The 25635-nt window shown below is 44.8% G+C and overlaps 1 protein-coding gene across 1 annotated transcript in view; it reads left to right on the plus strand.

The window, feature by feature from the left end:
- LOC120053667 (calmodulin-regulated spectrin-associated protein 2-like) overlaps positions 1–23343 on the plus strand; it is a 105186-nt gene extending 81843 nt beyond the window's left edge. The window contains exons 8-20 of the mRNA XM_039000839.1: positions 10199–10289; positions 10425–10524; positions 14936–14967; positions 15080–15149; positions 15345–16178; positions 16230–16407; positions 16468–17457; positions 18857–18993; positions 19365–19588; positions 20173–20302; positions 21779–21894; positions 22580–22698; positions 23038–23343. Coding sequence (XP_038856767.1) covers positions 10199–10289; positions 10425–10524; positions 14936–14967; positions 15080–15149; positions 15345–16178; positions 16230–16407; positions 16468–17457; positions 18857–18993; positions 19365–19588; positions 20173–20302; positions 21779–21894; positions 22580–22698; positions 23038–23343 — 3327 coding nt within the window. The remainder of the gene's footprint in view (positions 1–10198; positions 10290–10424; positions 10525–14935; positions 14968–15079; positions 15150–15344; positions 16179–16229; positions 16408–16467; positions 17458–18856; positions 18994–19364; positions 19589–20172; positions 20303–21778; positions 21895–22579; positions 22699–23037) is intronic.
- The last annotated feature ends 2292 nt before the right edge of the window (positions 23344–25635 follow it).

Below are 25635 nucleotides of genomic sequence, written 5' to 3' on the forward strand. Positions count from 1 at the left end.
CTCTGATACTAATACCCTGTTCTCACTACTGTACTGTACTGGCTCTGATACTAATACCCTGTTCTCACTACTGTACTGTACTGGCTCTGATACTAATACCCTGTTCTCACTACTGTACTGTGCTGGCTCTGATACTAATACCCTGTTCTCACTACTGTACTGTACTGGCTCTGATACTAATACCCTGTTCTCACTACCGTACTGTCTCTGATACTAATACCCTGTTCTCACTACCGTACTGGCTCTGATACTAATACCCTGTTCTCACTACCGTACTGTACTGGCTCTGATACTAATACCCTGTTCTCACTACTGTACTGTGCTGGCTCTGATACTAATACCCTGTTCTCACTACCGTACTGTGCTGTCTCTGATACTAATACCCTGTTCTCACTACCGTACTGTGCTGTCTCTGATACTAATACCCTGTTCTCACTACTGTACTGTGCTGTCTGATACTAATACCCTGTTCTCACTACTGTACTGTACTGTCTCTGATACTAATACCCTGTTCTCACTACTGTGCTGTGCTGGCTCTGATACTAATACCCTGTTCTCACTACTGTACTGTACTGGCTCTGATACTAATACCCTGTTCTCACTACTGTACTGTACTGGCTCTGATACTAATACCCTGTTCTCACTACTGTACTGTGCTGGCTCTGATACTAATACCCTGTTCTCACTACTGTACTGTACTGGCTCTGATACTAATACCCTGTTCTCACTACTGTACTGTACTGGCTCTGATACTAATACCCTGTTCTCACTACTGTACTGTGCTGGCTCTGATACTAATACCCTGTTCTCACTACTGTACTGTGCTGTCTCTGATACTAATACCCTGTTCTCACTACTGTAGTGTACTGTCTCTGATACTAATACCCTGTTCTCACTACTGTACTGTACTGGCTCTGATACTAATACCCTGTTCTCACTACTGTACTGTACTGGCTCTGATACTAATACCCTGTTCTCACTACTGTACTGTGCTGGCTCTGATACTAATACCCTGTTCTCACTACCGTACTGTGCTGGCTCTGATACTAATACCCTGTTCTCACTACTGTACTGTACTGGCTCTGATACTAATACCCTGTTCTCACTACTGTACTGTGCTGGCTCTGATACTAATACCTTGTTCTCAACTAGGCTGCATGCTTCACCACGCCAGTACATTACAGCTCTTCGTGGTCTGGCTCATGGCAGTAGTGTGAAAAGGGTATTACTGTACACAGAGTTAGGTCAACTTCATGTTTAAAGGGTGCCATGTTGGCACCAAAAGTTCCAAGAGACTTTGCAAATAAAATTATCATTATGGAACGAAGACAGTCCAAAGACCTATGGACACTGGGTAAACCAGGCAAACGGACAGGCAGCTAGTGTGTGCAGTGTGTACATTCGTATTATGTAATACAAAGCATGGTGGACAATGGGATCTGTCTGAAATCGATCTTGTCAACTCTGTCCTCACAAACCACAGCTCTGGTTTGTTGGAGTTCGATGTCTCTATTTTCTCTTCTGTTTATAGCCTTCTCTCTCTCTCTCTCTCTCTCTCTCTCTCTCTCTCTCTCCTCTCTCCTCTCTCCTCTCTCCTCTCTCCTCTCTCCTCTCTCTCTCTCTCTCTCTCCAATGGATGGACACAAAGTGTGTGTTGTCTCCTAGGCTGAGCAGAATGGATGGACACAAAGTGTGTGTCTCCTAGGCTGAGCAGAATGGATGGACACAAAGTGTGTGTTTGTCTCCTAGGCTGAACAGAATGGATGGACACAAAGCGTCTGTCTCCTAGGCTGAGCAGAATGGATGGACACATGGTGTGTGTTGTCTCCTAGGCTGAGCAGAATGGATGGACACAAAGTGTGTGTTGTTGTTGTCTCCTAGGCTGTGAATAGAGGGTGTTGGCCACGTGTGTTGTTGCCAATGTATTGAGAAACTGGCGGAAAACAAACAGCTCTTCATTCACTATGGCCCAGTTTTCTGTATAAACGGACTCTTTAGGCATGGCTTGTAGTAGAGCAGTACCCGTGGCCACAGGGGAGGAAAGGTGAGTTTGTGGTTGAGTTCATTAGGGCTGGCACGGTAGTTGTATAACCGTGTAACCAACGATTAAATGGATGAAGACCCGTGAATAAAAACAAAATAACCGTCATATCCTTTCTAATACATTAATTTCAGAAAATATATTTTTTATCAAATGTATTGGTCAGAGAGGTTATTACAGGTGCAGCGAAATGCTTGTATTTCTGGCTTTATTTTAACGTAAATACTGTCAACAATTGTTAGTCTACCGGGTCGTTCTACCCACGGCTGCAGGAAGTAGGGGGTGCTGAGGGTGCTGCAGCAACCCTTGAAAAATAGGAATCCCAAAAAAATATTATAAAGTGTTGTGTTTTGCAAAAAAAACCTGGACACTGCTGGCGGATCTTGAATCAGATCCTGAATAAGTCACTTTGGAGGGAATTTGGTTAATTCAGGGCTGCGGGCCAGGCATAACAGAACTTACTGACTGAGTATAGCAGGTTCTACTGTATCTATCTGTATCTATCATGGTAACCACAATCTATCATGGTAACCACAATAACCACAATGAAATTTGATTTACAAGAACTACATTCCCATTCAAGTCAATGTTCTATGGCCCGGCGGCCAAATTCCAAACCTATTCTCAGCCCTGTACTGCAGGTGTCCGTGAGAACGGTAGTGTAGCTCATATTACAAGGTGATGATAGCCTCATAACACACGTAACGTTTTAATATTTTAATCTCTAATGAATCATGAGAGATTATACAGTAGCCAAAGCATTGACAAACAGCCGTTCGGCTGGTAAATACCGTCCTCACGGACACCTGCAGTACAGAGCTGAGAATAGGTTTGGAATTTGGTCGCCGGGCCATACAGAGCTGGTTATGTGATGACCCAGTTTTCTGTGGGCTCAGCACACCCTAGTCGCCAGTACAGTGCAGTTCCCATCATGCTGAGAGAGATTCAACATGCTGCGTTGCAGTATGATGATGTAATGATCCCATTCGCTGTGACCATGATTCACTTTTTATTTATTTTTCCCTTTATTTAACTAGGCAAGTCAGTTAAGAACAAACTCTTATTTACAATGTCGGCCTACCAGGGAACAGTGGGTTAACTGCCTTGTTCAGGGGCAGAACGACAGATTTTTTACCTTGTCAGCTCTGGGATTCGAACTTGCAACCTTTTGGTTACTGGCCCAACGCTCTAACCACTAGGCTACCTGCCGCCCCATGGAGTCATTTGAGAGGTTGAAGGGACATACAAAGTGTGTGTGTAAACGGCATGCAATACTGTAGGCTGTTTTGTGTTTATCCCCCCCCCCCCCCCCCCCCCCCAACATACACTAACATATCTCTGGGTACACAGAGGCGTGAAAGTCTTTTTTTTATTTATTAGAAGCCTTGGTACTAAATCACGTCGACCTCCTCACTTTGAGTCATACGTTATATTTAATGAATTTACTGCTGATCTAAATTGCCATCTGCAGACTGAAAATGAAAAAAAGAGTAAGACATTTTGCTTCTTCTAACGTTAACAAGCTTAATCACAATTGTGCTGCTATCTATTGAGGGTACATAATACGTTTGCTCTGTGGAAGTAGGTTGCAGTTTCACAGTTTTTACAAGCTACGGTCTTGCTTTTAACCTGTTGGCTTATAAGAGGGCTGTGTTTCTCGGTCTTTCTATCAGTCACACAGGTCTGTAGTCTAATCCCCCTCTTTGGCTACAGTAAGTGATTTTAATGGCATCACAGCTCGTGGTATCCTGTGTGTGGGCGCCCACCGAGGGGGCGGGTTTTTACCAGTGTGGTCCCTGCTAAACAGATTATCCCTCCATTTTTAGCGTCAACTTTGTTTGCATTCAGTAACCAATGAGCTCTCTTCATAGACATGGACTGACACGCTGATATCTGCACATCTGGCAACCCGCCACTGAACAGTGAGTGACGGGGAAATCTGGCAACGGAGTCGAGGTATTGTCAAGCGACAGGGTTGTGGTGTAGGAGATCAGTAGGAAACCGGGGTCCAGAAGAGACTGGCTGTTTGACTGGAGAGTGTGTTAGGAGAGATATCACTTCACAATCTAATGGGAGGAGCCCCCGCAACAGACCTGGAGGAGGTAGGCTGGTTACTGTAGCTGGAGAGACCCGGAGGAGGTAGGCTGGTTACTGTAGCTGGAGAGACCCGGAGGAGGTAGGCTGGTTACTGTAGCTGGAGAGACCTGGAGGAGGTAGGCTGGTTACTGTAGCTGGAGAGACCCGGAGGAGGTAGGCTGGTTACTGTAGCTTTAGAAACCTGGAGGAGGTAGGCTGGTTACTGTAGCTGGAGAGACCTGGAGGAGGTAGGCTGGTTACTGTAGCTGGAGGAGGTAGGCTGGTTACTGTAGCTGGAGAGACCTGGAGGAGGTAGGCTGGTTACTGTAGCTGGACAGACCTGGAGGAGGTAGGCTGGTTACTGTAGCTGGAGAGACCTAGAGGAGGTAGGCTGGTTACTGTAGCTGGACAGACCTGGAGGAGGTAGGCTGGTTACTGTAGCTGGAGAGACCTAGAGGAGGTAGGCTGGTTACTGTAGCTGGACAGACCTGGAGGAGGTTGGCTGGTTACTGTAGCTGGAGAGACCCGGAGGAGGTAGGCTGGTTACTGTAGCTGAAGAAACCTGGAGGAGGTAGGCTGGTTACTGTAGCTGGACAGACCTGGAGGAGGTAGGCTGGTTACTGTAGCTGGAGAGACCTGGAGGAGGTAGGCTGGTTACTGTAGCTGGAGAGACCTGGAGGAGGTAGGCTGGTTACTGTAGCTGGAGAGACCTGGAGGAGGTAGACTGGTTACTGTAGCTGGAGAGAGCTGGAGGAGGTAGGCTGGTTACTGTAGCTGGAGAGACCTGGAGGAGGTAGGCTGGTTACTGTAGCTGGACAGACCTGGAGGAGGTTGGCTGGTTATTGTAGCTGGACAGACCTGGAGGAGGTTGGCTGGTTACTGTAGCTGGAGAGACCTGGAGGAGGTAGGCTGGTTACTGTAGCTGGACAGACCTGGAGGAGGTTGGCTGGTTACTGTAGCTGGACAGACCTGGAGGAGGTTGGCTGGTTACTGTAGCTGGACAGACCTGGAGGAGGTTGGCTGGTTACTGTAGCTGGAGAGACCTGGAGGAGGTAGGCTGGTTACTGTAGCTGGACAGACCTGGAGGAGGTTGGCTGGTTACTGTAGCTGGACAGACCTGGAGGAGGTTGGCTGGTTACTGTAGCTGGAGAGACCTGGAGAAGGTTGGCTGGTTACTGTAGCTGGAGAGACCTGGAGAAGGTAGGCTGGTTACTGTAGCTGGACAGACCTGGAGGAGGTTGGCTGGTTACTGTAGCTGGAGAGACCTGGAGGAGGTAGGCTGGTTACTGTAGCTGGAGAGACCTGGAGGAGGTAGGCTGGTTACTGTAGCTGGAGAGAGCTGGAGGAGGTAGACTGGTTACTGTAGCTGGAGAGACCTAGAGGAGGTAGGCTGGTTACTGTAGCTGGAGAGACCTGGAGGAGGTAGGCTGGTTACTGTAGCTGGAGAGACCTGGAGGAGGTAGGCTGGTTACTGTAGCTGGAGAGACCTGGAGGAGGTAGACTGGTTACTGTAGCTGGAGAGACCTGGAGGAGGTAGGCTGGTTACTGTAGCTGGAGAGACCTGGAGGAGGTAGGCTGGTTACTGTAGCTGGAGAGAGCTGGAGGAGGTAGGCTGGTTACTGTAGCTGGAGAGACCTGGAGGAGGTTGGCTGGTTACTGTAGCTGGAGAGACCTGGAGGAGGTAGGCTGGTTACTGTAGCTGGAGAGAGCTGGAGGAGGTAGGCTGGTTACTGTAGCTGGACAGACCTGGAGGAGGTAGGCTGGTTACTGTAGCTGGACAGACCTGGAGGAGGTTGGCTGGTTACTGTAGCTGGACAGACCTGGAGGAGGTTGGCTGGTTACTGTAGCTGGAGAGACCTGGAGGAGGTAGGCTGGTTACTGTAGCTGGAGAGACCTGGAGGAGGTAGGCTGGTTACTGTAGCTGGAGAGACCTAGAGGAGGTAGGCTGGTTACTGTAGCTGGACAGACCTGGAGGAGGTAGGCTGGTTACTGTAGCTGGAGAGACCTAGAGGAGGTAGGCTGGTTACTGTAGCTGGACAGACCTGGAGGAGGTAGGCTGGTTACTGTAGCTGGAGAGAGCTGGAGGAGGTAGACTGGTTACTGTAGCTGGAGAGAGCTGGAGGAGGTAGGCTGGTTACTGTAGCTGGACAGACCTGGAGGAGGTAGGCTGGTTACTGCAGCTAACCGCAATATAAATTATAGCCTGGTCCCAGATCAGTTTGTGTTGTCTTGCAAACTGGTGTGACAATGACCATAGGAATTGGCAAGACAGCACAAACAGATCTGCGACCAGGCTACAGAAATAGTGCAGCAGGCCAGAAGAAACTACATGCAGTTGAGAAGTGTTTGATATTGTTTGTTATACTGTATGTTATAGGATTAGAGATTGCTATGGTGGGAGGGGGGGGGGGGGGGGGGGGGGGGGGTGTTCTGTTCAGAAGTAGCAATGTACTTTGAATGATTGAACTTGGTTGACAATATATTAATCATAATCATTGTGATAGTTTTTACTGTAGTTCAGTTGTTACTGTATACAGAGTTTGTCATTAGATAATTGTGTTTGTCGGTGTTCTGGCCGAATGGTTGTTTGTCAATGCTTTGGCTACTGTATAATCTCTCATGATTCATTAGAGATTAAAATATTAAAACGTTACGTGTGTTATGAGGCTATCATCACCTTGTAATATGAGCAAAGTGATTCTGATGCTCTGGTTTTGCGTCACTGGTTATTTGGGTTGAAGAGATTATTGGCTAATGTAAAAACAGGATGTGCTATGCTCTTAGAATTAATTTATGGATACATGCTATGACCAAAACCTGCTCACGGTTTCCATTCAAAATAGTACTACTTGTATTTGTATTTATTATGCCTAACCTTAACCTAATTCTCCTAACCTACAACGTTAATTCTCCTAACCTGCTGTGTAAATTATCCTAAACTGCTACGAAAACGTCGTAGCTGTATTGAAGTGGCGTGTTTTTAGGGAATCTCCTCTAACCCTGGCAATTTGACTGGTAAACTCAGGGCTACACTCGCAATGGCTGCCTGGTATTGTGATGCAATAATGTCCATTGTAATGTAGAATGTTCATTCAAATGAGTCTAACTGGTGTTTTTCATGCAATTGAATGTATTTTTTTGTAATGTCAGTTGAGTTGAATCAACAAATCACAGCACGGATTTTAGCACATATTTTACTTCCTGCTTTGCGCCTGTGGGTAAACTCGCAATGGCCGCCAATCCACCCATCATGCCATCATTGGGGACGCCTATTCTATTAATTCAATTTTAATTCCAGAACATGCAGTCAGGAGTGGAGGAGAGAAGAAAATGTACGTCATTTAAAAAAAGGGATTTACGGTGACCGCTGTCATTTGGCTGGCCAATTACCATCATCCAAAATCCATTACGTCACAGCCCTAGATATGTGGTTATTTATCTACCGTAGTTGAATGTACCGACAGTAAGTCGCTCTGGATAAGTCTGCTAAATGACCAAAATGTAAATGTTTTATGTAAAAATCAAAAATAAAATGCAAAGCACACTGGGTATTGTTATTGTCCTTGTTTCAGGAGTGGAGCTCATTAGAATAATACCCAGCATGCTTTGCAAGAGTTCATTTTAACATTTAAATAATTTACCAGACACTTATCACACTATAGTGCCATCAGCCTTCTGATACCAAGGCAGGGTGAAAGGGGGCCAAAAAAAATGTAACCGCTTTTAAAAAATGGTATAGAAAAGTATTTTGTATTTTACACACACAAAATAAATATATATTACAGGTCTATCTACATTGGATTGTAGTTTAGGCCAGTGAAATGCAAACAACAAAATACTAAAAAGTCATTGAAATACGAATTTCAAATACATGTAACAGAAATGCCCGTCTCTGCCCATCTCTAGATACACACACACTCACACACATACACTCACACACACACACACACACACACACACACACACATACTCACACAATCCTTTTGCGCTGATTGAGGGAATGTTCCCATTGTCTGAAGCTGTGTTGCTGAGCTGATGAACACCGCGGATACTCAAGGTCATATCTGAACAGTCAACACGTTCTTGTGCCAGCCTCCTTGGGAAACCCTGGGTCATGTTCATTGGGGCACACTGTAGCAAAATGTTTTGCAATGGAAAATGGAAATGAGTGTCTCTTATTGGACAAGTGCAGGTAGTCCCTCCCTGTTGCAGTGTGTTTTCTTCCATTTGGTGGTTAATGAACATGACTCTGGGCTATGTGTCGCTGGGCGAGGATGGTAACAAAGGAATTGTAATAATAACACACCATGATTGGTCATCTAGCTCTCTGTGTACCAGGCCTATATTCAATTTCTAGGATTGGTTGATTTTCCCATCTCTGTGTACCAGGCCTATATTCCATTTCTAGGATTGGTTGATTTTCCCATCTCTGTGTACCAGGCCTATATTCAATTTCTAGGATTGGTTGATTTTCCCATCTCTGTGTAACGGGCCTATATTCCATTTCTAGGATTGGTTGATTTTCCCCATCTCTGTGTAACGGGCCTATATTCCATTTCTACGATTGGTTGATTTTCCCATCTCTGTGTAACGGGCCTATATTCCATTTCTAGGATTGGTTGATTTTCCCATCTCTGTGTACCAGGCCTATATTCCATTTCTAGGATTGGTTGGTTTTCCCATCTCTGTGTACCAGGCCTATATTCCATTTCTAGGATTGGTTGATTTTCCCATCTCTGTGTACCAGACCTATATTCCATTTCTAGGATTGGTTGAGTTTCCCATCTCTGTGTACCAGGCCTATATTCAATTTCTAGGATTGGTTGATTTTCCCATCTCTGTGTAACGGGCCTATATTCCATTTCTAGGATTGGTTGATTTTCCCCATCTCTGTGTAACGGGCCTATATTCCATTTCTAGGATTGGTTGATTTTCCCCATCTCTGTACCAGGCCTATATTCCATTTTTAGGATTGGTTGATTTTCCCATCTCTGTGTACCAGGGCTATATTCCATTTCTAGGATTGGTTGATTTTCCTATCTCTGTACCAGGCCTATATTCCATTTCTAGCATTGGTTGATTTTCCCCTCTGTGTACCAGGCCTATATTCCATTTCTAGGATTGGTTGATTTTCCCCATCTCTGTACCAGGCCTATATTCCATTTCTAGGATTGGTTGATTTTCCCCTCTGTGTACCAGGCCTATATTCCATTTCTAGGATTGGTTGATTTTCCCCTCTGTGTACCAGGCCTATATTCCATTTCTAGGATTGGTTGATTTTCCCATCACTGTGTACCAGGCCTATATTCCATTTCTAGGATTGGTTGATTTTCTCATCACTGTGTACCAGGCCTATATTCCATTTCTAGGATTGGTTGATTTTCCCATCTCTGTGTACCATGGGAAAGGAAACAATGTCTTTCCGCTCTGTGTACAGATGATCTGGACATACACATCCACAGATGGTCCTATTCATTTGGTTCTGTGCCCATCGGGAGAATAGCAGAAACTAGGCTAGTCCATATGTTTTCTTATTTCACTCAGAGGCACATTTGAGTACGATTAGTACCACATGTCATTATCTAAATGATAGATGAAGTTAACACGATCACTCTTGTACAGTAAAGGAAAATAACGTGACCCGTGGGGGTATATGAAGAAAATAAAAAACACCTCTGTTGGTTTCAGTGTGATTGATTTAGGGGGAAATACTGTATAAATGAGATGAGAGAAGTAACTGAGGGAGCTCACATTCTTACCTTTTAACAGATTGGTGGATTGACTTGGGTCTAGAATAAAGGTTTTTTTGTTAAGAGAATTTGTACTAACTGACCGTACTTCATTAAGTATTAATGATGTGCACTGACAGATAAGAAAAAAAGTTTGAAGTTAACAGAGACATCTTGTGGAAGCACAGGTACACTACATTTGACAGTTGTGAACTGTCATGCTTTACTCAAAGAGTTCATGTTGCAGGATTAGTTTGCCAGGTGTTGTGCACTGTTGATGTTTGCAGACAGTCCGCTTTCTATTTACTACTGCCTTAACCCCATATCCTGTCTGTGTTTTGGTCTTTTCCAGAATAACTACCTTGTGTTCCTGGCCGAGCTGTTCTGTTGGTTTGAAGAGGTGAAGCCCTCCTTTGTACAACCAAGAGTTCTGGATACTGAAGGTAAGATGAGGGAAATTGTGTTTCGTACTTCAGAACTGTTTTTTTTGGGGGGGGCCAAACCTTCAGACATCCCAGTGAAATCATTCCTGCTCTATTGATTTGTTTTAATGAGAGTTATGGTGTTTGTGTTTTCAGAGCCAGCCCTCACATCGTTGAGGAACATTCCCTCAGTTCCCATCTCCAATGTCACCAAGAAGAGCTTCATGGAGAGACCGCCCAGCCCAGAACCACCCAGGTACTATTTGTTATTCATTCATGGTCCAGTGTGGCTCAGTTGGTACAGCATGTTTGATTCCCACTGAGGGAACCCATAAGAAAATGTATGCACGCACTGCACTCTTCCCATAGGAGAAGCATTTCAATAACCCTTTTTGGTTCCAGGTAGAACCCGATTGGTTCCAGGTAGAACCCGATTGGTTCCAGGTAGAATCCTTTTGAGTTCCACATCACTAAGGGACCTATCATGGTCCAAACACACCAAGACAGTTGTTAAGAGGGCACGACAACACCTATTGAAATAAAACAACATGTTATTGGTCGCATACACACATTTAACAGATGTTATTGCGGATGTAGCTCCAACAGTATAGTAACCCTCAGGAGGCTGAAGATATTTTGACCTCAGATCCTCAAAAGGTTCTACAGTTGCACCATCGACTGGTTGCATTAGCACTTGGTATGGCAACTGCTCGACATCCGACCGCAAGGCGCTACAGAGGGTAGTGTGTAGGGCCCAGTACAGCACTGGGGCCGAGCTCCCTGCTATCCAGGACCTGTATACCAGGTGGTGTCAGAGGAATGCCCTAAAAATTGTCAAAGACTCCAGCCACCCAAGTCATAGACTGTACTCTCTGCTACCGCACGGCAAGCTGTACCGGAGCGCCAAGTCTGTGACCAAAAGGCTCCTGATCTGCTTCTACCCCCAAGCCGTAAGACTGCTGAACAGTTAATTAAATGGCTACCCGGACTATTTGCACTGACTCTCTTGCACAGGCTCGATGTACACTCACTAGACTCTAACCACACACTCACACATACTACACTGACACTCCAACACACACACACACACACACACACATACACACACACACACACACACATATTGACGCCCCACAAACACGCATACATTCACATTCCTTCACACTCTTTACATACACTGCTGCTAGTCACTGTTTATTATCTATGCATAGTCACTTTACCTCTACCTACATGTACATATGACCTCAATTACCTCGACTAACTCATTGACCCGGTTCCGGTACTCCTTGTATATAGCCTCGTTATTGTTATTTTATTGTTTTACTATTTTTCCTTTAGTTTAGCAAATGTTTCTTACTTTTTAAAATGTTGGATTGTTGGTTAACCTGTTGTATTTGGCGCATGTGACGAATACAACTTTATTTGATGTAGAACCCTTTCCACAGAGGGTTCTACATGGAACCCAAAATAGTTCTACCTGGAACCAAAAAGGGTTCTCCTATGGGGACAGCCAAAGAGCCCTTTTGGAACCCTTTTTTCTAAGAGTGTACTGTAAGTCCCTTTGGATAAAAGTGTCTGCTAAATGGCAAATACAGTATATTTAGTTCATTCGGAAAGTATTCAGACCCCTTGACTTTTCCCACATTTTGTTACGTTACAGCCGTATTCTAAAATATATATTTTTTTAATCCTCAGCAATCTACAGACAATAATGACAAAGCAAAAACAGGTTTTTAGAACAGACACCTTATTTATGTAAGTATTCAGACCCTTTGCTATGAGACTAGAAATTGAGCTCAGGTGCATCCTGTTTCCATTGATCATCCTTGAGATGTTTCTACAACTTGATTGGAGTCCACTTGTGGTAAATTCAATTCATTGGACATGAATTGGAAAGGCACACACATGTCTATATAAGATCCCACAGTTGACAGTGCATGTCAGAGCAAAAACCAAGCTATGAGGTCGAAGGAATTGTCTGTAGAGCTCCGAGACAGGATAGTGTCAAGGCACAGATCTGGGGAAGGGTACCAAAACATTGCTGCAGCATTGAAGGTCCCTAAGAACACAGTGATCTCCATCATTCTTAAATGAAAGAAGTTTGGAACCACCAAGACTGTTCCTAGAGCTGGCTGCCGGCCAAACTGAGCAATCGATGGAGAATGGCCTTGGTCAGGGAGGTGACCAAGAACCCAATGGTCACTCTGACAGAGCTTCAGAGTTCCTCTGTGGAGATGGGAGAACCTTCCAGAAGGACAACCATCTCTGCAGCACTCCACCAATCAGGCCTTTATGGTAGAGTGGCCAGACGGAAGCCACTCTTAGTAAAAGGCACATGTAAGCCCACTTGGAGTTTGCCAAAAGGCACCTAAAGGACTCCCAGACCATGAGAAACAAGATTCTCTGGTCTGATGAAACCAATAATTGAATGCCAAGGGTCGCGTCTGGAGGAAACCTGGCACCATCCCTACGGTGAAGCATTGTGGTGGCATCATCATGCTGTGGGGATGTTTTTCACCCTTAGCACACAGCCAAGACAACGCAGGAGTGGCTTTGGGACAAGTCTCTGAATGTCCTTGAGTGGCCCAGCCAGAGCCCGGATTCGAACCCGATCGAACATCTCTGGAGAAACCTGAAAATAGCTGTGCAGCAAAGCTCCCCATCCAAATCTTTGCGCTCATTGGGACTATCATTTATTTTTTTTAAACAAGTCAATGACCCAAAACACACCTCCAGGCTGTGTAAGGGCTATTTGACCAAGAAGGAGAGTGTTGGAGTGTTGCATGACCTGGCCTCAACAATCACCTGACCTCAACCCAATTGAGATGGTTTGGGATGAGTTGGACCGCAGAGTTAAGGAAAAGCAGCCAACAAGTGCTCAGCATATGTGGGAACTCCTTCAAGACTGTTGGAAAAGCATTCCTCATGAAGCTGGTTGAGAGAATGCCAAGAGTGCAAAGCTGTCATCAAGGCAAAGGGTGGCTACTTTGAAGAAGCTCAAATATAAAATATATTTTGATTAACATTTTTTTTGGTTACTACATGATTTCATATGTGTAATTTTGATCGTTTTGATGTCTTCACTAGTATTCTACAAGGTGGAAAATAGTTTTAAAAAATGAAGGAGTAGGTGTCCAATCCTTTGACTGGTACTGTATGTAAACGCAACATGCAGGAATTTCAACAATTTCACTGAGTTACAGTTCACATAAGGAAATCAGTCAATTTATATAAATAAATTAGGCCCTAATCTATGGGCAGGGTCGCAGCCACTGGTCACCCAGTGGGTGGGCCTGGCTCCCAAGTGGGTGGGCTTATGCTCTCTAAGGCCCACCCACTTGGGAGCCAGGCCCACCCACTGGGTGACCCAGCCAATCAGAATGAGTTTTTCCCCACAAAAAGGTACAGACAGAAGTACTCCTCAGTCTTATCAGCAGTCCAGGTGGCTGGTCTCAGATGATCCCGCAGGTGAATAACACGGATGTGGAGGTCCTAGGCTGGCGTGGTTACGCATGGTCTGCGATTGTGAAGCTGGTTGGACTTACTGCCAAGTTCTCTAAAACAACATTGGAGTCGGCTTATGGTAGAGAAATGAACATTCAATTCTCTGGCAACAGCTTTGGTGGACATTCCTGCAGTCAGCATTCCAATTACACACTCCCTCAAAACTTGAAACATCTGTAGCATTGTGTTGTGTGACAAAACTGCACATTTTAGTGGCCTTTTACTGTCCCCGGCACAAGGTGGACCTGTGTAATGATCATGCTGTTTAATCGGCTTCTTGATATGCCACACCTGTCAGGTGGATGGATTATATTGGCAAAGGAGAGATGCTCACTAACAAAGATGTAAACAAATGTATGCACAAAATTTGAGAGAAATACGTTTTTTGTGCATATGGAACATTTCTGGGATCTTTTATTTCACCTCATGAAACGTGGGACCAACACTTTACATGTTGTGTTTGATAATTGAGAAGTCAGGTCTCTCTCGCCAGACCCAAGGTGCCCTGCATGCTCCACTGTGGGAAGAGACTAGTCATTATGAAGAAAACATTGTCTTTTACAATAATGACCTAACGACTACAATAGAACAGCAGTAGCACACATTCTATTACTTAGGTGAGGTCAGTTCAGTACAATACAGCTCAGCTCAGTTCAACACAGTTTAGTTCAGTACAGTTTAGTTCAACTCAGTACAGTTTAGTTCAGTACAATTCAGTTCAGTACAGTACAATTCAGCTCAGCTCAGTACAGTACAGTTTAGTTCAACACAGTTTAGTTTAGCTCAGTACAGTTTAGTTTAGCTCAGTACAGTTTAGTTCAGTACAGTTCAGTACAGTTTAGTACAGTTCAGTACAATACAGTTCAGTACAGTACAGTTTAGTTCAACACAGTTTAGCTCAGTTCAGTACAGTTTAGTTCAGCTCAGTACAGTTCAGTACAATACAGTACGCCCTAGCTTATTTTGATGTGGTTATCTGTTTTAAAAACTACAGCAACTACAGGGGATATTGGATAGAGGTTATGCAAATTTATCTGGAATGGTATTCAGTGTTGGACATACATGATATATTGCTCAAGCTATGGGGCCAAAGCTTTAAAAAAAAGCTTTCATTTAAGTTTTCATGATTGTCAATCTAATTTTCTAAATGTCTCTCTCTCTAGTCTGCCTCTCCGGCCTCAACCTAGGAACTCAGGTAACAAGATCACTTCAAACGTTTGGCTTTCAACATTAATAAACATTTGAATTTGAATGGAGTCCCTTATATCTGATATGAGATGTTTATTTTGTTCATTCTCATCATCCAGGTGAAATGAAGAGATCCACCTCAATGTCCTTTGTGGATGGCTGCGTAGGAACCTGGCCCAAGGAGAAAAGGTGAGTGTCATGGACTATGTGAATAAATTGACATTATTATTTGGTATATGAGTAGGATGTTTCTGATGTGAAATCGTACCCCTGTTATTCTTAAATTACACTGGTTAGTTGTGTCTTAGTTTTTGGGCTGTAGGATTATTAAAAGCACTACACACACAACAGTGGATGGATGGATGGACTGTTTGTTTTTACCAGGTCCGGGCCTTACGGGGTATCCTACGACATTCCCTTCGACAAAGAGGACACCCAGACGTCTACTCCCCCCGGCCATGGCATGACTCGCTCTACCAGCACAGAGGGCTTCAAGGTCCACCAAATGCCCCGGGGCATGAAGAGGAACCTGTCCTTCCAGCCCATCAATGGGCAGGGCGTGGGCATTGAGGAGGAGGGCTGCCCGGACAGCCTAGCAGGCCCCGATCTGCCAAGACAGCCTGGCAGACCTCAACCCAATGGCTCATCAGCCCTGGATGGGCATGGAAAAGGCGCAGCCATCCCCAGCATGGAGGAGGCCCTCCAGATCATCCACAACACCGGGAGGAAGCCCCCACAATGCCCCCTGACGGGGGGTATCAGCCATGGCTTTTTCCTGCACAGTCAAAACCGGGGCAGAGGTGTAGTCGGCCTGGACCCCAAGGCCCAACAGGAGAACATGGACCTGGACTCACTGAACACCACAGAGGTGGACACAGACATCCACTTGAGGACGGAGGACATCGCCGAGATGCTGGACGAGGACTCTTCGCTGGGGGAAGCTACGAGCATGGAGCTAGACATGGACACACACAGTCCCTGCCCCAGCAGCTCAAGCTATGGCAAATCTCCCTCCACTAGCTCCGGCATCAAGATGACCAGCTTCGCAGAGCAGAAGTTCCGGAAGCTCAGCAACCCCGAATCAGGGAGAAGAAGCAGCAGCAGCAGCGGGGGCGGCAGCTCCCTCAAGACCACCCCCGAGGGCTCGGAACTGGGCCTCCCCCTCTCCGTCTCCTGGGCACCCACTCCAGAGCACAGCCCCGTTCATCAACAGAGCATGCCCCTTACCCAAGCCCCTCCCACTGGGCCAGCGCAGGCCCCTCCGCCTAGTGACCCGGCTCAGGCCATGGCAACAGAGATGGTTCAGCTGCGCATGCGCCTGGAGGAGAAGCGAAAAGCCATTGAGACGCAGAAGAAGAAGGTGGAGGCAGCGTTTACGCTTCACCGCCAGAGGATGGACCACTCCGCTTTCCTGGACGTGGTCAAGAGGAAGGCCGACGGTGCCTCAGTAGGAGGAGGAGAGGAGGAAAGGGGGAAGATGACTGCAGAGAAGGAGAGGAAAACTGAGAGGAGCAAAGCGGACACGCCTGACGGGGCCGAGCAGGGGCAGGCGCCCTTCGGGATCTGCTGGCTGAAATCCCCAGGAAGAAGCACGGGAGAAGAGGGAGGTCAAGGTCCCAGTGAGGTGGATCTAGCGAACTACACACGCTCCATGGAGAAGCTCAACCACTCACTGGGCTTCCTGCAGATGGAGATGCAGCGCCTGGCCCAGCAGCAGGAGGTCATCATGGCCATGAGGGAACAACGGCAACAACAGGCCTGGGTCATTCCCCCTCCCGAGACCCAGCCCTCACCCCAGAAATATGCTCGCGCCTCTGTCCGCTCCTCCGACTCTCCCTCCCCGGTAGACTCGCCCCGCTCCGCCCACCACTCGCCCACCAGCATCAAGAGGAAGTCGGCCTCCTTCCACTCACGGAACCCCCGCACTCCGCGCCCCAGCGAGCTTAAGCTGGCCCCCTATAACCGCTGCCTGACGGCGCCCCAGTCTGTGGACAGCCTCCCCCGCCTGCGCCGTTTCTCCCCATGTCAGGCCATGGCCTTCACCTACATGGGGGACAAACCCACCGGTGAAACCCCTGAGACCGGAGACAGGGACACTGAGCATGTGCTATCCCCAGAGAGAGAGGCTGTTAGTGCATCGTCACCCTCCTCCCCAGCCAAAAACAACCAGAGAACACAACCAGGGACACTAGAGATTTCCAAGAAGGATGATGTGGAGGAGAAGGAAATGGAGCACAAGTACAAAATGGAGGAGATTAAACCCATAATAGTGTCGACCGTATCTGAAGTGCTGGCCCAGCCAGTGAAAGAGTCCTTTACGGTCACCCCCACAGAGACCCCCTTTATCTCAGACATGTTTGGCCAGGCCAGAAGCAATCTGATTGAGGTGCCTCTGTACGTGCTCAAGCCCCTGGAGGGAGAGGGGATGGAGGAGAGTGAAGACATGCAGGGGACCTATGGCGAAGACGAGAAAATGTCCTGTGGCTTTTTCTTTAAGGTAGGAAGTTATAAGATACACTATGGAAGTTTAGTTGCTAATAGTTGTGAGATACAGGAGGTTGGTGGCACCTTAATTGGGGAGGATGAGCTCGTGGTAATGGCTGGAGCGGAATAAATGGACTGGTATCAAATACATGGTTTCCATGTGTGCTCTTTTCCACCCATTACTGGTCATTTCAATATTTCTGTCCATTTAAAGAACCCCTTTTGGCTCAAGAGTGTCCCCAGAGGCAAATGTTCTGTATAGCCTTTTTAATACAGTTGCTATTTCAACTGTATTCACTCACTGTACAGTTGGAATGGCTTTAATGTTGGGGAATATTTTCCCTCTGAATAATCTCCAAAACAATAGCCATTACATCAGTGTGTAAATGACAGATTTTGGACATTTGGCTGCCAAAAATTACTATTTTCCTAAGTAATTGAAAAAAACCTGTGTCCCAGTTCTATGACAAAGCAATATGCTTTGGTTCTGTTGGTAACCATCTTTGTTTTTTGGAAAGGAAACACTTTTGGAAAGGAAACACATGAGAAATGGCTCTTTAAATAGGTCGGGCTGAGGACAACATGGTTCTTCCTATTGTGAGGACGGTAAACTAGCCAGTCGTCTGTGGCTTCATCTAGGTCAGGGAACTGGAGCTTGTGAATGATTAAAATGCAGCTGCTGAGAAGTGGGTTGGCAGAGATGTTGAGCTAGTTGTAGGATAGTTGTGATGAGGTCACATTGAAATCAAATTATCTGTTTTTTTTGCACATGGTATTGGATCTTGAGTGTGCTATAGTAAGAAATAATGGTCAGTACAGGGATGCTATTAGAGAGAGCACCGTTCACAGTTTAGTTGTACAATTGCTTTAATACACTCAACAAGAGACCATTGCTCAGACTCTTAGACTAGTAACCATGCTCAATCAAATCAAATTGTATTTGTCATATGTGCCGAATACAGTGAAATGCTTACTTACAAGCCCTTAACCAACAATACAGTGTTAAGAAAATACCCCCCCCCCCCACAAAAAAAGTAAGAGATAAGAATAACAAATAATTAAAGAGCAGCAGATCAATTAAAAGTCTCCATTGACAGTGCTAGCATGTTCAGGGGAGTCTCCACTTAAAGGGATTTTCAGTCCAGAGGAATAGGTACTGTATAATCTTGGTCTGTGAAACTGCTCCTTTTAAATGTACCAGGGGGAAAAAAACAACAGCTCACATTAGCCAGGGAATTCCTGGACCACGTTCAGTAGCCAAACTGTGTCCTACGTAGCAGATAAAAATTCCATGAATAGAGCCAATGTGATTCCTTATTCTACATGTCATGTTTGTTCTTACATACAAGTTTTCTGAATGCGACCCTGTAGTGGGTTCCTGGCTGTAACTGACTGTGTGTCTCTGTCCCCAGGGTGATGGGAACGGGGAAGACAACATGGCTCAGAAGAGGGCTGCTCTCCTGGAGAAGAGGCTGAAGAGGGACAAGGAAACGCAGCAGAAGAAGCTGCAGCAGGAGGCGGAGCTAGAGCGGAAGAAGGAGGAGTCACGGTACATACTATGTATTCCCTTCCACCACACACACGTGCTCTCATACATATATGCAAACACACATCCAGACACTCCCACTTGATTGTAGAGTAAACTTAAACAAAAAAAAAGTTGTTTTAAAAGCCTGTCACACATTGTATCATGCCTTTTTAAATGTTAATTATTCAAATTGTATTTGTCAAAGTACATCAAATGGTGATGTAATGGATTGAAGTACATTTACTACTAATGGTTTGGTCTCATACTAGGAACAATTACATCCCATAGTTTATGTATGATTACGTCCCGGTCATAGCTTTAGCTGTTCTTCATCTAGTATAATCTACTGTCTTCTATTGACGCTCATAAATGACCATTCCTCTTCCTCTCAGAGTGAAAGCGGAAGAAGAGCACGTGAGGAAGGAAGATGAGAAAACTCGCCGGGAGTTCATCAAGCAGGAGTACCTGAGGAGGAAGCAGCTCAAGCTCACGGAGGACATGGACACGGTGATAAAGCAGCAGCAGCGGCCGTCCGGCGCCAAGCATAGGAGAGCCCGGCCCAGGTCCACCCACCGGGACAGCATGGACTCCTCCAGAACCCCGGCCAGGGCAGCAGGTAACCGTGGAGACGACCTCTCTCAAGATTCAGGAGTCAATGGTGGTGTTGTGTTGGTATGGTGATTGTGCCTGAGCATGCTACCACAGCTAGCTTTGTGCCAACTGTGATAAAACACTGTTTCTCTGCAGCTCAGTGCCTCCTGTGATAAAACATCTGCATACCAACTACTAGTACTACTAACCTTTTGCATTGCTTCCTTGTGAAAGCATCTTATTTTAAATGCAGTAGTTAACCCTGACGGATTTCTTAACTGCTTTGCCAAACCAATTTGACTCATTTGATCTTGTAATGTGTTGCATGAATCGATCTCTGGTAGTCTGGCAAAGACACTTCATTATGCTATGTGTGACTTTGGGTGGGTTCCTAGGCAACCAATGTCCGTTTTTTAACTATGAAAGTGAACTCAAAATCAAATTCTTGTCAAATTGAATGAGCCATACAGGAGGTGTGTTTGTGCACATCAGATGATGCTGCAGATAGCTGTGACAAGGTGGGCACAAAGTGTGCCGGACGGCATCGTGTTGTGATCGTGGTGTAACTGTGTGGTCCAGTCTTTGGCCAAACTTGTGTTTCACATCTAGGTTCACGACCTCGTGTTTTTTCAGTGCCCAGCTTGTCTCTGGCCTCTCTCAACCTGGGAGACAGCTTGTCTCTGGCCTCTTTCAACCTGCGGGACAGCGACACTGTGCAATCTGAGAAGAGAACCCCAAGGTAAGACTCCTTTCTGTTTACAGTATAGGAAAATTATGCATATGTAGAGCTACTTGAATTTCATCTTAACATTTCTTCTACTCTAAGTGGTGAATCCTAACTTCCACTTTGAATTTTCACGTAGCCATGCATTTATGTCAATGGGAGACTAAGTGCAAATTTGACTTATATGGAAATTAGGATTCATCCTAAAATTACACTATTGACACTGTTTCATTGAACTTGAGTATCACTTCTGACCTGCTTTGTTAACCCCTTTCTCCAGCCAACAGCGTTTAACCTAGCTAACACGTTCTATATTCTCTGCACTCTTCTTTTCCTACCTACCCTCTCTTTTTTACCTACCCTCTTTCATACATACCCCCTCTTTCATACATACACCCTCTTTCTTACCTACCCTCTCTTTTTTACCTACCCACCCTCTCTTTCTTACCTACCCTCTCTTTCTTACGTACTCTCTCTTTGATCTCCTAATGTTCTGGAACTGTCAGAAGTGCCAGCTTACACTCTGGCAGTCTGTGCTTCTTACTGAGCTCTCCTAAACTGAGAAGGAGAAGGTTAGTTCCTGTGTAGTAGTTTAATCCTGAAGCCACCTCACTCTCCCAGCTTCTGTACATGTGTAGCTCAGTTGGTAGAGCATATGGCGCTTGCAATGCCAGGGTTGTGGGTTCGATTCCCACGGGGGACCAGTATGACTCACTACTGTAAGTGGCTCTGGATAAGAGTGTCTGCTAAATTACTAAAATGTAAATGTGAGAATGAGAGTTCTTATGGCAAGTCTTAACCCTGGACTTGGTATTGGCCCAGTATCTTATGTTCATTAGGGCACGCAAAGGAACACGTTTGCAATGTTTTCATCCGTTTGGTGCCTAATGAACATGCTCCATGTGATGCCTCATGGTCCCAAAAAAAAAACCTTCACTGTGACCTTGTCAGATCTCACCATCAACCCCTGCTTTAATGCTTTTTACCCTCTCTACACAAAACAGGAAATATTCCTGCCTATATTCCACTTGCTGCATTCACTGACAGACTGTCACCTCTTCCCCGTGCTAAGTCTATCTCAATAAGATGCGCTGGTTGAGATATAGGTGTTTTGTAGTAACTCTCCCCATAGAGGACTTGATTTCATCACATTGCTTCACAGTTGTTTGAAGTCTAAGAAAACGGAGCCGACGTACATTTTGTGCGGCTGAATTTTTGGAACGCGACTCAAACGGACCTCCGACGGCTCCGTTTACGTCGACTGTGTAGAGCTCTTTAGAAAGCTTGTACTTGATATACAAAGCACATCCCTGTCAGTGATTATCACATTTTTAAGGTAGACACTGTTTGTACTTTGCACACAAATAGCCTGTACTGAAGTCTTTGAAGAGGCTATACTCTACATATGAGGTAAAAACGCTTTACCCGTGGAGAGAGGTGACCTAAGTAAGTGTGTGTGTGTGTGTGTGTGTGTGTGTGTGTGTGTGTCAGGCCTGATTCTGCAGATGGTTTTCTGTCCCCTTGTCGATCTGGAAGCCGGAATGAGGAGGACGATTGGGAGAATGGCTCCACTGCCTCATCTGTGAAATCAAACACAGAGTACACCGGTGGGTGGTCACCTCACTGCTAAGACACATTCATTAGCTGTATTATAATTGATCTTGATTAGCTTTGTGAAGTTCTGAATACTGCGGGACACTTCATGCTGTTTAGACATCTGATTTTGTGTCCGATTCATCATTCCAAATTGCTATCATATTTTCATATTTAAAATTAGAGTACCACTAACAGCTTGAGTTATGTTTTTGTCACTCTGCACTAGGGTAGCAACATTCTGGTAACTTTTCCAGAAATCTAGGTTGGAGGATTCCCAGATTTTCTGCTTATTCTCTCCCGATTCCAGGAATCTTCCAACCGGAATTTCAAAGAAACCAGGGAATTTTGGGAAAGTTACTGGAATTTTTGCAACCCCACTCTCTGCACATTTGGTTGAGTAACATGTTGAATCTAATGTGCATATATGCCATGATTGTTCTGAATAATGATTGTTTTTGACTTATTAAGACAAGTAAAACAGAGTGAAATCAACTCAGCAAAATTTCAGTCTGAAAGGATCAAGATGAGGATGATGATGATAGCGTAGAAGGCCCTTGGTCTCGAGATTCCATGATGAGGGATGTTAAGATGACGCCTATAAATGATTTACTGACAAACTGCTGGCACAACCTCCGAGGCCCTTGGTAGAGTGGTTGCTATGACGATTGATCATCTTTTTCCCCTTGGTGTGCACAGGGCCCAAACTGTACAAGGAGCCGAGTGCCAAATCAAACAAGCATATCATCCAGAACGCGCTAGCCCACTGCTGCCTGGCGGGCAAGGTCAACGAAGGTCAGAAGAACAAGATTGTGGAGGTAATCTGGTCATTCTATTTCTACAGTGTTGGTCATCTTAATGTTCAGCTCATCAATACAATAAAGTCACTTCTCAGATGAATGCTTTTCATTTGATCATGGTGATATTTACATGACTTTATGTTGCGTTGGATAAAAGTCTGCTAAATGGCAAATTATAATAGATTATTTACTAAGAATATGCAGATTAGTGTTCATATTTTTGACAACTGACATTTTTACCTCAGAAGTCACTGCATTTTTTTTTTTAAAGCAGCAAGAGCTGGTCACAATGAAAGTCATCATGACACGTCTGTTGTCTTGTATGATGATGATCATTTATTTGCTTCGCTTTTGCAGGAAATGGAGAAATCAGAAGCCAACAACTTCCTGGTGTTGTTCAGGGACGGGGGTTGCCAGTTCCGCTCCCTGTACGTATACAGCCCCGAAACGGACGAGGCCACCAAGTTGATCGGCATCGGGCCCAAGAGTATTATGAGCAAGATGATCGAGGGCCTCTTCAAGTACAACTCGGACAGGAAGCAGTTCAGTCAGATTCCCGCCAAGACCATGTCGGCGAGTGTGGATGCCATCACGATCCACGGCCACCTATGGCAAACCAGGAAACCAGCCACCCCTAAGAAAGTGTTACCTGCCAAGCCCTAATGGAACTTATCGTACACTCCCAGCCTCCCCCGCCATTTCCCTTCAAATGGAACAGTCCACATTCAATTTGCACTTCACTGTACATATCCATGAGGATTCAGCACCTGCAATGCCAGTTAGATGAACACATACTTTTGTACTTTTTCCCCCCCTCTCTCTCGCTCTTTTTTCATTCCTGTCCATTTACCTTTTGAAATTCCAAACTGGACACGGGGACTCAGTTAAAGATATGCACAACTGGAATGTAAAACACTATTTAATATGTGTAAATGAATGTCACTGATCTGTTTTAGTGTAAGAGGTTGTCTGATTTCGAGTCATTTTATTACAGCACGCGTGTGTATGTGGGGGGGGGGGGGGGGGGGGGGGGTTGCCCAAAGAGAGACAAAAAGGAGAAGGTATGAATACCATACAATGTTTTATTTGGGACACTGAAGCACTGAATGTTACTCATCTGTTCAAATGTGTGGCCTTATGCTTGTTTTGTTTTTTTGTTTTGTATGTCAGTGCAATAAGCTGACAGTAAAACTATACCTTCGAGACTTTTCTATGCTAAGGTGAAAACGCTTTTTTTTTTTCATGTTTTCGGGTTCAAATGCAACATATGTCTTCATAAGCTATACACAAGATTGAGGGCCAAAAAAAGAAGAGTAAAATACCTTACAGCAAGCATACAGCTAGTGTTATCCACACAATAAGTCCGATATATAGTATTCCTCAACTACGCCAAGTGTATTTATATTTATATATATATTTTTTAGCTTATTCCTCCTCTTAAAGTGTTAAACCAGACTGAACTTCCTTGATGCTGTGGGTTCAGAACAGGTTTGTGAACCAAAAATAAACTCAAATCTATGTTATCTCCTTTCAATTGTCACCAAATGGACCAGATTTGGTGACATATCAGATACGTCTGTCTGTAATGATTTGGACCATTTGAAAATGCTAATACGTTTAGATTTAGTACTACAATTGTGGCCATAAATCCATTATATAGAACATTGTTTTAAAGGATTGCGATTTAGATTTTGTACTTTGAAAATGGAATGGCTGATAAACAGTAGTTATTGTTAATTCTGTTTCAGTTGATTAGTAGACCTCAAACGTTTTCAGAATCCTCTCCTTTTATAAATTCTCAATGTCAAATGACTTATCACACCAAGCTACGATGACATTAGGATACTGCTTGACACCAGGCTAGTTACATTAGGATACTGCTTGACACCAGGCTACGGTGACATTAGGATACTGCTTGACACCAGGCTTCAGTGACATTAGGATACTGCTTGACACCAGGCTACAGTGACATTAGGATACTGCTTGACACCAGGCTAGTTACATTAGGATACTGCTTGACACCAGGCTAGTTACATTAGGATACTGCTGGTAAGATGATAAAGTACTTTTGATAAAGTACTTTTTTAGAGACCCGTGAAGGCAGAATGTGACCGACTTTGTTAGTACATACAGGTAGAGTCTTCAACACTTTCCTTTTGTCTTAAAACTACTCGAAAGGAGCCTCCTCAAGCAACAACTTATGAAGGTTGGGGATGAGGATATCTGAGGACAAATACTATACACACACATTGGTGTTTGGTTTTTTCGCAGGGATATATTTAAGGAATTACCAAAAGACAAGTTGTATATGTCTCTGGAAATGTAAAGATTATTATCACGTTATTATGAAGTTCCAGGAATTTTGTAGAAAGGGATATTACAGTGGGACCACTGTCACAGTTGTTGTATTTGGCTGTTTAAGGTCAAGATTAATGGCTATTTGTTTAAATCGGTATAAGTGGACATTGTACAGGGCTGCCGTATGTTCCATCCTCCTGACAAAGAACTGCTTCCATTTTGTTTATCAGACGCTGTGCTGTCATTCAACCTACTGCCGAACATTGTAAGTTGGGTTTGTTTCTCTTTTGCATTGAATAAAATGAAGCATGTCCTCAAGTGTTCGTTCCTCAATTGTCATGTAAAATAGTCTCCCTGGATAATCAGGGTTGAACATTTCCCAGGTTTTCTGGAAATCCCTTTTGGAAGATTCCAGAGTTTAGAATGGAATATGCAGGAAATCCAGTATCCTCCAACCTAGGAATTTGGGTAAAGTTACCACGATTTTGCAACCCTAATAACCAGTCATAAGAAACTAAGGTCACTGATTGTCTCCTGCCTTGCTGCCTCAGTATTATTCAAGGAAATTCTCTTGAGGATTGCTTTAATTATTATTATGCTTTGTGTAATGGAAATAGTGTCAGAAACGATTATATTTTGCTTTCTAGGTGATATCCC

Source organism: Salvelinus namaycush, chromosome 9 (assembly GCF_016432855.1).
Source record: "Salvelinus namaycush isolate Seneca chromosome 9, SaNama_1.0, whole genome shotgun sequence".
Lineage (NCBI taxonomy): Eukaryota > Metazoa > Chordata > Actinopteri > Salmoniformes > Salmonidae > Salvelinus > Salvelinus namaycush.